This window comes from Toxorhynchites rutilus, chromosome 1, assembly GCF_029784135.1.
Source record: "Toxorhynchites rutilus septentrionalis strain SRP chromosome 1, ASM2978413v1, whole genome shotgun sequence".
Taxonomy (NCBI): Eukaryota; Metazoa; Arthropoda; class Insecta; order Diptera; family Culicidae; genus Toxorhynchites; species Toxorhynchites rutilus.
In genome coordinates this window covers 195,005,060-195,017,660 of record NC_073744.1, presented here as the reverse complement: position 1 = coordinate 195,017,660, position 12,601 = coordinate 195,005,060, and the positions used below count along the sequence as shown (strand labels likewise).

At 36.4% G+C, this 12,601-nt stretch overlaps 1 protein-coding gene across 3 annotated transcripts in view; it reads right to left on the bottom strand.

The window, feature by feature from the left end:
* Nucleotides 1-5,769: 5,769 nt before the first annotated feature.
* The window catches only part of LOC129777750 (xenotropic and polytropic retrovirus receptor 1), a 73,937-nt gene continuing 67,105 nt past the window's right edge, over nucleotides 5,770-12,601 (bottom strand). For all 3 annotated transcript variants that reach the window (XM_055784419.1, XM_055784255.1, XM_055784336.1), the window contains exons 7-8: nucleotides 6,696-6,985; nucleotides 5,770-6,623 (exon numbers count right to left, since the gene is read on the bottom strand). In XM_055784419.1, coding sequence (XP_055640394.1) covers nucleotides 6,500-6,623; nucleotides 6,696-6,985 — 414 coding nt within the window. In that variant the 3' untranslated portion in view covers nucleotides 5,770-6,499. The remainder of the gene's footprint in view (nucleotides 6,624-6,695; nucleotides 6,986-12,601) is intronic.

Here is a 12,601-nt window from a genome sequence, read left to right as displayed (position 1 = left end):
ACACGATTTACAATATCATTGATGGATCAAGTAGTATATCGGTGAAACAATCATCCGAATATCCTAATACCATGCCATGTTTGTATATCGCCTCCACTTTCGCATGGTTATGCCAGTTAAGCGGAATATACGATGCTGTATAAACGCTGGTTATACGATTTAATGGTTGCTAATTGCAACCTTTTGGGTCCCGAGGTTCAAGTCAGACTGTTTAGGAGTTCTCGAAACGGAAACAGCAGAATATATTTTATTAGAGTATATCAAATATTTTGAAATAAATCATCCGGGATTTTCAGAGCATTTAGGAGCATTTCAGTAATCAAACCATATTTTTAATAATGTATGAATTAAATTGATGAGCTGTTATCTTGTGTTAATGAGAAATTACAGATTTTCTAATATCCGGTATCCGACCGGATAGGCGGGATATTTGTTTCATCTCTAAAATGATATTTTATGTGAATGAAAACCCGCTTTTGGCAGGTTTCAGTATGATTTGTTTCAGCTTTGAAGCTATTTCCAACAAAATTACTACCAGATAATGTTACACATACACTTATACGAAACGTTTTACAATGCATCATCGACTATTGCAATGGAATTTCGCGAAGCAACCAATGTGTCGAATAATATCATGTACATTCGTCTGTGTGCTGCATTTCGAGCGAGCGATCTACAGGCGACAAACTATTACAGCATGCTTCGCAATGGTAGTGGTATGCATATTGAAACAACACACAAGAACGTTGTTTGATGTTGTTGAAAGCGGACACTTTACGATACTTTTACGATAATGAAGTGTCTTTTTCAAGGCAGATAGAGGGGAAGTTTGGATAGAATTATCCCCAAGGGCTAGAGACGAATGAACAGAACAAATTTTAAGTCTATGTAATTCAACAAAAAGAAGAAAGAATAATTACACACCGATTCAACATCGTTCGCGTTCGAAAGTATCATAACAATTTATATTGTAGGCATGATTTCAAACTAGTACTCAAGGAAACCTAACACTTCTAGGCAACGTTTTCAAATGAACTCTCAGCTTCTCTCAGCGAGTAATCAGAATGCGAGATTTCCATTGCTTTAATTTTTTATTTTGCTTGATAGTTAGTTTCAATTTCAGTTTCAGAACTGAGTGTTTCCTTTTGGATAGGGTTAGAGATTTCTCAATTTATCGATAGTAAGTTGACGAATTTCATGCCAACTCGTCTTAGGAGTTAGCATAAACTGACCAGACGTCCCGCGTAAGATTCCGTCCCGCGAAATGTCCCGCATTTGGCAAAAGAAACGAAAATGTCCCGCGATATCAATATATTTCAATATCACAATTTGATCATGTTGATTTTCTTAAATGGATTAACCTCAAAAAAAACTTTTATTTGACAGACTGTTCAAGAGCGCTTCTAATGCATCCAAAGATTAATACGTTGAGCTGGTTTCATCGCACCGACATTGGGCTTTTTGTTTAGAGAGTGTCTACTGGAAGCGACAGCAACAAAATTGGAAAATGATTTTTATAAAAGTCCCCTATTGATCCGCAGGGGCCAACGTGAGTCAGACGACAAGTTCATCTTTGGTCGCCAAGCTCGGTCAGGGCTTAACGTTTCGGAAGAACTAGTGTATACTCGATAGAAAGAGGTAGAGTTATTTGATGAAGTATCGTAAATGAACCGCTGGGCGGTCTTACGGAAGTTGGCCGGAACCTGAACCATAGCCGATAAAAAGATGTTAATCGGCGTGTTATTTTACCTTTTCGTGGCTTTGGTGGTCATCTGTCTCTCTATTTTGGCCATTCGCCCAAAAGATTGCTATCGGGCGCAGCTGGGGAATGTTGGGAAGGTTGATGGTCTTCGCGACAATGTTTATCTCCAGCCGATCCATCCTCCAGTGATCTTTTGGCATAATGGGCTGATCCCAGGTTCGGCATAAAGACCACATTACCTTCCCAACTCCGGCAAGCACTTCGTACTTTATATCTCCCCGTTTACCATATGACTCTAAAGAAGAGCGGCTTGGACATTCCCTTCACGTCTGTCAGAGAAGGACCTTCTTCGAGAACTTGATGTGAATGATATACTCGACGTCGTCGCTTAACGTAAAATACCCGGTCCACTGCCATTCGTTAAATTCTAGCATTAAGTACGTCTCGTCTTTCATTATGAGTACGAAACGAAGTTTTTCGCTTCTTTCGCCGGAAAGTAGTTTTTCACCAGCATCTGAAGCTACTCCTTCTGAGTGATTGCCTGCTGCTCAGATACAGCCGGTCTCGTCTGACGCTTCCGCATAAAAATGTCCAGTTTGACCAGATTCTCCTTCACTGTTTGGCCGATTGCTCCGATCTCCCGGCTTAAGGAGCGGCAAAGAGATGATATTGTAAACACCAGATCGGCTATATCTGGCGGACACAAAGTGCCTCAGGATGTCCAACTCTTTCGCTGTGGGGTGGAGCTTGCAGTATGGAAAAATCATCAAGTTGCTTGACAGTGCTGTTGCTGCGAATCAACAGCCTTGAATCGTTTTTGTTGTAGACTTAATAAACGTAAGATTTCAAGAAGATTTGTTCCTATAAATTATCTTTCATCGCCATCCGAAACTAGTCCATTTTTTGAATGCATACGTTAATACTGAAATCGATGAAAAATGAATTGGAATTTTCGAGCATTCCACTCGGTAACTTGAAGAAAATTGTAGAATTTGAATCGTGCTTGCCAGGCGTAAATGCTCTGATTGAGCGAGTGATTTTCGGGCGTAAACAAAATCTAATCCACCGAAAAATCACAACTGAGTGCCGACACTCAGAAAGAAGCAATACTGATCAGTTTAGACTCGCTAAACTATGGTTTATGTTCACATAACGTATATACATAACGTTTTGTTTTTTGTGTCCCGCGTTAGACCTCTGACTATCTGGTCACTTTAAGTTAGCAGCACCATCTCAGATAGTAGTGAAACGTTGTGGGTGTAAAGACATGGGTCATTCAAGCAACTTTGCATACTTGAAATATTCGAAAAACAATTAGACTACTTTTTGGATAAAGCCAATTTTATTTTCTTATTTTTTTACAAAAATTTATAACTTAAAAACGATGATACCTACAAAACTCTTGTCAAAGGATGAAATGTATGAAAATTGTTTAAATCTTCACAAAAAATTACCTGACAAAGATGACAAAGAAGTTATTTGAAAAATTAAAATTCATTTTTCTCAAAAACGTATTTTTTAAAAATTCACAAAAAAAAAATAAGATAGCGATAAAGTGTATTCGAAAAAGTTTTAAATCTTGTTAAAATATAAACTTTTGTCGAAGACATCAGCTTTCTATCTTTTATAGTTTTTGGAGTATATGTCATTTTTGTATGAAGACTCCTGAAAAAAATTATGTTTTGCTCGTAACATTTTTGTGTGTAAATTCTCACGTTTGACATGTTCTTGACATGTTTCCAAATAAAGAAAAGTTAGCAGAGCATGTAAATTGTGATAATTTCTGCAAAAAAAATATTACGAATTGCAAATTAATAGCATTTTTTCAAAGAAAATCATGAAAAAGGTTTTGTTTGAAAAACTTTTTCCATGTGATTGTGCCCCTCATCCGATGTATGGAAAACTTGTTGGAAATTTTAAGGGCTATTTATATCTATTTCTTTCAGAATTTTGAAAGCATATGTTTTTCAGAAAAATGAATTTTAATTTCCAAAATATTTTTTTCAATAAAATTTTTTTTGGTAATTTTTAATGAAAACCGAAATAATTTTCTACATATCATTCTTAGACTAAAATTGTAGGCCTAATATGTTTTTTGTAGGTTTTTTTTTAAATTTTGAGTTTTTTCAACTTTAATGTCGAAAAATCTTCGTTTAAAAACTGTAACATCTACAAAAAGATGGTCAGAGAATTAGGTTTTCATTAAAAATTAACAAAGAATTTTTTAGAAAAAAAATTCATTGAAAGAAAAATATTTAGAAAATTAAAATTCATTTTTCTCAGAAGCATATGCTTTCAAAATTCTGAACAAAAATAGATATAAATTGCCCTTAGAATTTTCAACAAATTTTTCATTCATCGGACGATGGGCACATTTACATGGAAAAAGTTTTTTGAACAACTTTTTATTTTTTTCTTTGAAAAAAATACTATTAATGTTTAATTCATTTATACAATTTTATGTATAAATTATCGCAATTTACATGCTCTGCTAATTTTTCTTTATTTGGAAACATGTCAAATGTTAGAACTTACCCACAAAAATGTAACGAACAAAACATTTTTTTTTTCAGGAGTCTTCATTCAAAACTGACTTATATTCCAAAAACTATAATAGATAGAAAATTGACGTGTTGGTCGAAAGTTCACATTTTAATAAAATCTAAAACTTTGTCGAATACACTATACCGCTATCTTGACTTTAAGGAAAATTAGGATTAGTTGTATCTTTTTCAAAGATTTTTCCCTGTAAAAGTGCCCATCTTTCGATGTATGGACGACTTGTTGAAAATTTTAAGGGCTATTCATATATATATATATATATATATATATATATATATATATATATATATATATATATATATATATATATATAGGGAATATATATATATATATATATAGGGAATATATATATATATATATATATATATATATATATATATATATATATATATATTTATAGGGAATATATATATATATATATATATATATATATATAAATATATATATATATATATATATATATATAGGGAAACTTCGATATAACGTACACATTTCCAAAGTGTAAAGGACATTTTTATTCTTTTTTTTCCGATAAAACAATGAATTATCTGTATTGTGATGCTAAAACAAGTTTTGTACCTTCAATCAATCCCGAAATACAGCTGGTTTTGTGATTCCGGATTCTAAATGAATCAGGCTTTAATCAACAGTACGAAGGGAAACATCATGAGACAGGCTGGCTTCGTCTTCTGATTGAAGTTATTCATTAAATTTACTAAAACAGCAACACAATCATGTATTATAGACTACGTTTGTGAGTACTTTATTATGCTTCGATATAACGTACAATTCGATACAACGTACAATTTTGAAAGTATATATACACACATTTACACATACACACATTTTTTTTTTTGGGAATTTAAAAAAATACGTTTTTGAGAAAAATGAATTTTAATTTTTGAAATAACTAATTTTTCAGCGAAATTTTTGGGCTTCTTTCGTAGAAATTTAAACAATTTCCTACATTTCATCCTTTAAAATTAATTTTATAGGTATCATAGTATTTGAGTTATAAAATTTTGTAAAAATTTAAGAAAAAAAATTGGCTTTTTCCAAAAAGTAGTCTAATTGTTTTTCGAATATTTCAAGTATGCAAAGTTGCTTAAATGACCAATGTCTTTACACCCACAACGTTTCACTACTATCTGAGATGGTGCTGCCAACGGCCAGTCGAGTTGGCATGCAATTCGTCAGTTACATGATATTTATCATTTCCTTTAATGTTAAAAATTGTTATGGAGTGCCCAAATCGATTGACGCAAAAATCTCATAAGTCCATCATGAAATGACGGAGTAATAAGCGTGTCAAATTGGAAATTGTTCACAGAGCGATCGATTTTCGTCTTCCAATTTGTTCCCCCAATATGTTCCCGAAAGACGTAATCCTACGTCAAAATCAATGGTGGTCCGATTCAAGGTAGTTGGAGCAGCGGAAGATAGTATCACGACACGTTGAACATATCAGTTCAGAAATTTCGGCATATTGAAGTAAAGCTTCCAAATCAGTTTTATATTTCCCTTTTCATTTGGAATGAAATCACAACTTGCGATATTATCAATCAAAACGGATTCAACAGATAATTTTCAACACTTTTCTATCATTTCCGTACTTCTTTTCTAACAACAATAAATGTGGAATCTGCAAATTGTACAATATCTAGTCTAAAAAAATTTTTATGTCTCAACCCCAAGCTTTGTTCCGGTCTCAGTACCAGCCTGTATCGTTAATTATAAAATTTTAAAAATAATCACAAAAGCTCAAAATCGTGATAAGTAATACTGCCATAGCTAAATAAAATTAACAGTGGATTCTAGCTGACATTGTTCCTAATGCGTCCAAAGACTCTTCGGTTTCCGTTCGGTGCGATTAAATTTTATTCCTAATTTACTAACTTATTGCATCGGTTCTAACCTTTGATTCTAAAAAAAACTGGAAGTACATACATTCCCCTAATAAGGCATCACTTAGAATTAGTTGAAATTCGTGTACACATTCTTCATGGCGGCGGCCGTACTTTTGAGCTGAATTGTTGAAGGAATGTGGGAATTCGCTCTAAATATCGTCGTTGCTCTTCTAGGCTGATTTATAAGATGGATTGCTCTGTAACTGTGTTTCATATTGGCTTGTTTTTACGTTTTTGGCAAACTACACTTCCATCTTTATCACGATAAGTACAGCTTTGTACATAGTTTTTTTTTGTATTATCCAAAAACCATTGAGCAATATTTGGCTCAGAGTTTTTTCGAACTACTGATGTCCACGTTGAGATCCTGTAGGGAGCCCCTGAACGTTGGCAGCAATGGCTTCTTGTCTTCCTTGTTTTTCTTGTGCTTGGCCCTGCCATGCTTGGTGTCTCTGTTAGTCGTACAAAATTCAAAACTTATTGGATGTAGACTGTGCGAAGCCACCGATCGTAAACACACTCACCTGTTCATAACACCGTCCTCATCGTCCATCATCTTCAGGATGATGATCTGATCGTTGGAGTCGAGCGGAGCAATGGAGATGTCGCGCACAGCACGGAACTTACCACAGTTATTGAGATGCTCGTTCTCCAGCCGGAAGAAATTCCACACGAAACGTCGGAACACTTCTAGCGGGGCGAGAACCGACGTCATGAGGTCTCCCGAGACAATCTTGTTCTCGGTGAGAACAAACGAGACGGCCCACACGAATCGCAACACGAGGTCCTCGATGATGGCGAAGTAGTAGAAGAACTGGAATGCAAGTGTCACCACGAGTATTAGTGTCAGTGGAAAAAATATTGAACTGAGAGTACCATAACTCCACCTAACTATGCGCATTTTCGTGATTTTTAGACTAAATTCACCAATTAACTATTGGTTGTGCGTAATAAGGTGAAGGTGGAAGCTAGCCACAAATGGCGCTCATTTCTTTCATCTCCCTCCCTCACCCTTCGCCCGAAAATCAATAATTTTGCGAAACAGCGTGAAGAAAATGATCCTTTTCGCACACTTCCCATCAAGTTATATCAACCAAACTCTAATCGATTACTCGCAAGATATTAAATTGCCGTCTGCTGTCGCACTGTATAGTGAAAAACGTCGGAAAACTCGAGCTTGTGCTTTGAAAGTTAAATTTTCATTTTTCAATCTTCGACAATGGTTTTGTTTATATTGGTGAAAGCATCGTTATATTTTCGACACTGATGCCAGACAACATCATCGAAATAGCTATAAAAACCACTCAATAAAATGTTATTCCTGAGTCATAGCGTTTCATGTCATGAAAATCAATAGAATGAAATTGTGTTGATATCAAAACAAAAATTATTTTTACGGTTAACGGGTCTATAATGTAAGTTTTATCAACTTTAACATTGGTTAAATTGTATTGCAGCACTCGGAACACTGCTATGGCTGCCTCTGCTGTCAGTAAAGCCGGGTTCAGACGGTGCGAGCAAGCATACGAGTCGGTCTAGTCAGTTACTGCAGTGCAGCTACTCACACCGTGTGAACACATCATGCCAGTTATTGTCATGTGTGATCCGGCGTGCGAGCTACTTCAAAGTTTTTTGAATTTACTCGCACTCGCATGCTTCAAAACGTCAAAAACAGAATTTAGCGTTCGAATCAGGGATGCCAAATGTAAAGAAATGTCTCTATTTTTAAGATATTTGAAAATATGCGAAGATATTTATAGACTTGAAAATTATTGGAAAAACAAATAAAACCCTCATAGTTTCTTAACGAAATCATTGTTATTCTGTTTTGCACGCTGGCGGGGCACGCTTTCTTTTTGAGATAGTTTTCTGGAGAATGTCTAATATAGAATCATTATCAGGCACAATTTTCATTCAAAATTCACTCACAACTTGCGAAAAAAAGTAAGGTTCTAAGAAACAGAATACATATTCGATTTAAAAAAGTACATTTTCATTCATTATTTTAATTTTTGACGCGTGTGAATAAAATTTTAAAAAGTCTTCTAGACTATCATTTAAAGCATCACATACTTCCGGAATTATCTTAGCTATGGATGCTTTCGAGATTCTAAAAAATATCGACAACAATCTGAACAATATTCCAGAAGAAAGGCATATCAATGTCATTTATATTATCACTCTTGCAGGTACAGCATCCTTCATGAGTGTATCTTGGCGTTGTATTTGTGGAGCAATTAAATTCAACAGTTTTTCCACTTGTTCAGGTGTTATTCTCAACACTGCTCTGTAATCTCTATAAAATTGTGTAATGATACATTCAACTGAAAACCTAAGATGAAAACTACCAATAAAGAAGTCGATTTCGGACCAATCATTTGACAAATTCGGACCTGATTGCTGTTTCTGACTATTTGATGGACATTTGAAAAATCGCCTGGCATCCCAGGTAAACCCGTGCCGTAGTATCTAGTTTCTCGCCAGCAGCTCACACTATGTGAACGGACAAGGCGAGTCAACCAATTGTCAAGCGAGTCCACCGGGTCAGTAGCTGCTCATTGTCAAGTCAGCTACTAGCAACGTATAAATGGGCCTTAAAGCCTGGTTTAGAGTTCCCGAGAACGTTAACTTGAACTGGTGGTGGAATAGTACGATCATTTTACCAAGGGATTGCTAAGATGGCCACCTTTCTGTAGCCAGCATAGAAACTCATGAGCATAGAAATCATAACCTGAAATTAAAAATGAAGTTCTCCACGCGATCCTGTAGAGTGATTTTAACTGCAAATCGCCAAGAAAGCTTCCGGATGGGTATAAAAACATCGCTTGCCAAAGGAAATTATAATCAAATATTAGGCTGTCAAAAAAGTCCTGCGGTATTTTTTTTGAAGTTTCATTTGTTCATAAAATTAGTTACAATCATCTGTTTTAAGTCAAATATGCGCCGTTTTGTTCGATGACTTGTTCCCAACGAGATGCCAACTTCATTAAACCTCTGTTATAGAAGCTCGCTTCCTTATTGGCAAAAAACTCGGATAGCCAATTTTCACAGGCCTCTTTTGTGGCTAACTTCTGACTACCTAGCTCGTTCGCCATGGACAAAAACAGGTGGTAGTCACTTGGTGCAAGGTCCGGACTATACGGCGGATGCAAAAGAACCTCCCATCCGAGCTCCTGGAGCCTCTGGCGCGTCACCAAAGAAGTGTGTGGCCTGGCGTTGTCCTGATGGAAGACAATGCGGCCTCTGTTTATCAAAGATGGCCTTTTCTTCATGAGTGCTACCTTTAAGCGGTCCAGTTGTTGGCAGTACAGGTCCGAATTGAGCGTTTGGCCATAGGGAAGCAGCTCATAATAGATTATTCCTTGACAATCCCACCAAACACACAGCAGAACCTTCCTGGCCGTTACTGAGGGCTTGGCCACCGTCTGAGCCGCTACAGCGGGCTTCGACCACGACCGTTTGCGCTTCACGTTGTCGTAAGTGACCCACTTTTCATCGCCAGTCACCATCCGCTTCAGAAACGGGTCGATTTTGTTGCGATTCAGCAGCGATTCACTTGCGTCGATACGGTCAAAGATGTTTTTTTGCGTCAACGTGTGTGGCACCCATACATCGAGCTTCTTTGTGAATCCAAGCTTCTTCAAATGGTTAATAACGGTTTGATGACTTATCCCCAGCTCTTGGCCGATGCTGCGGCTGCTACTATGCCGGTCTTTCTCGGCTAATTCAGCGATTTTGTCGCAATTGTCGACGACAGGCCTTCCGGAGCGGGGCGCATCTTCGACGACCTCTACACCAGAACGAAAACGTTGAAACCATCGTTGTGCGGAGGAAATGGAAACTGTATCGGGTCCATAAACTGCACAAATTTTATTGGCAGCTTGAGATGCATTTTTGCCTTTGTCATAGTAGTACTGTAAAATATGTCGGATTTTCTCTTTATTTTGCTCCATATTTGCGACACTATAACTCACGAACGACTTAACCAAACAAAACACTGTCAAGGACTATATTAATACCTTTCCAACAAGCTATAGTATGACTCGATACAATGAATACAACTAGAACTACGTGCTTACAACGACACCTCGCGGAAATACCGCAGGACTTTTTTGACAGCCTAATATTAACATATATGACTCCAAACAGTAAACAATACGTGAGCCCCCTTAGCGCGAGCCCTGCTTTATGCTGCCTACGCTCAATTTGCATTGGTTGGGATAGGGTTGCTATTAAAACTATTAAAACAAGAAAATATATTTTCTTCGTCTTTATGATGTTTTAATAGTCAACTAATTCAGTCTCCTCAAAATAGAGTAATTTTTGATACCCCAACACAAAAAACGAAATTCGAATTTTTCACTGGTATTAATTAAAGGTAAGCAACTGAATATAATTCATGGAAGTATATAGAGCTATAAAATGACATAAAAACGTATTAATCGATTGCGGTTTTCTAGATAATTACCAGATGATAAAGGTTCTGGAATATAAAGTTTGCATATTTCTAATATTCTTTGTCTCTGTTTTCTTGGTAAACTAAGAATTATTACTTTATTTTAGATGGGGTATAATAAGATGATATAAAAGGATTTCTAGGAACTTCCTTTTCTTTTTCTTGTTTTCTTGTCGATATTGTCCATTATAAAAAAAATATCCCCGAAACTGTAACTGTTAAAAATTGCCATAAGCTACAGATTAGTTTATAGTTTACTGTTTACTTTTCTTCCACAAGTGAAATTCTTTCATAAGTGTGTATATGTATGAGCATAATATTTAGCGAATAACTATACGAAAGTCAAACATTTATATTTTGCTTTTGAACGTATGACTCTAACGACGAATAGTTATTATATGGATCCGTGCAATCCAGTTACAAAAGGCACTGAAATCAAATAAGAATAGTTCGGTAATGATCTTATGCATTATATTCAATAAATATTCCACGCCACTAACATTAATTTATACATTTCATTCAACAATATTCTAGAAAATGAAAAAAAGCACTTGTCCAAAAAAGCTACTCCTATACTCGCGTCGGTGTGTCAGACCAAAAGTGTTTAAAAAGTGGCACCCGTCCCCTTGGTACCAACACATGCGACACGCTAAACGATGACGAACGACGAATAACGAAGCTAGAGGGAATCGCAAAGTCGTAGTGTTGATATTTTCTGAAAAACGAACGAATTATTGATTTCTCGGTCTGACAGACCAATACGCGAGTATAGGAGTGTTAACTAATTTTTTGGAACGTGTTCGCAGAGAATCTATAATAAAAGATCCCCTGGTTTCTAAATCACCCGATACCGGATAAGAATCCAGGCTTCTAGATACAAGCTCACACAATGCTTCCATCGAAAAATATCTCCAGCACTCTGTCAAAACTGTATCCTTTAATTCACAACTATTATTATTAAAAGTAAGGCGTCGTGCACAAATTACGTAACGCTAAAAATGAGGTTTTTGGACCCCGTCCCCCCCTATGTAACAAAAAGTAACGCAAGACGAACCCCCTCCCCCTCATGTTACGTAACGCTAATCTGTACACAAAGTCAAAGTCGTTTGAAAAATTTTTACCTTTTTTAAGTAATGAGAATATCAACGTAAAAAAATCAGATATCTGCCCAGGTCGGAATCAAATGTTCAGACAAAAGTTCTTTATATGCGAGTAGTGACTTCGGAAGAACTTTCGACATGTTCATAGAATTTCGAACAAACCGAGATGGAAAATTAGTGCTCACATCTGTTGGGATTGGTGCTTTAAAACAATCTGGCGTTTAGCTGAGAAGACCATGAACTGGTAGAAATTGATGTTGATTTACACAAACATAACTACTCCTTCGTTCAATGCGGCAGTTCCTGCCGTTACATTTCACTACCTGCAAAAGGTCTTGGGATGTATTTACGTGACGAGCAAACAACTCGACTTGGTAATGTACTAATTCCGCTTCGTCGATTTGGGAGTTTGCGGACTTAATAGGGGAAAGTCGGGAAAGACGAACACCCCTGTATTATTAATAAATTACATTTTTATTTTAAACTAGCTAACCCGGCAAACTTCGTCCCACCCATTTACTTGATTAATTCTCGAGTAATGCAGAAATTTGTGTTTTATTTGTATGGCAGCCACCCCTAAGAGAGGGAGGAGGGGTATCTAACCACCATAGAAACATTCATTGCACCCTAAAGTTTCCATATGCCTAATTTGGTTTAATTTGCTTGATTAATTCTCGGGTAATGCAAAAATTTGTGTTTCATTTGTACGGCAGCCCCCTCGAAGAGAGGGGGAAGGAGTATCTTAACACCATAGAAATATTTATTGCATCCTAAAACCTCCACATGCCAAATTTGGTTTCATTTGCTCGATTAATTCTCGAGTAATGCAGAAATCTGTGTTTCATTTGTATGGCAGCCCCCCCTTTGAGTGGGG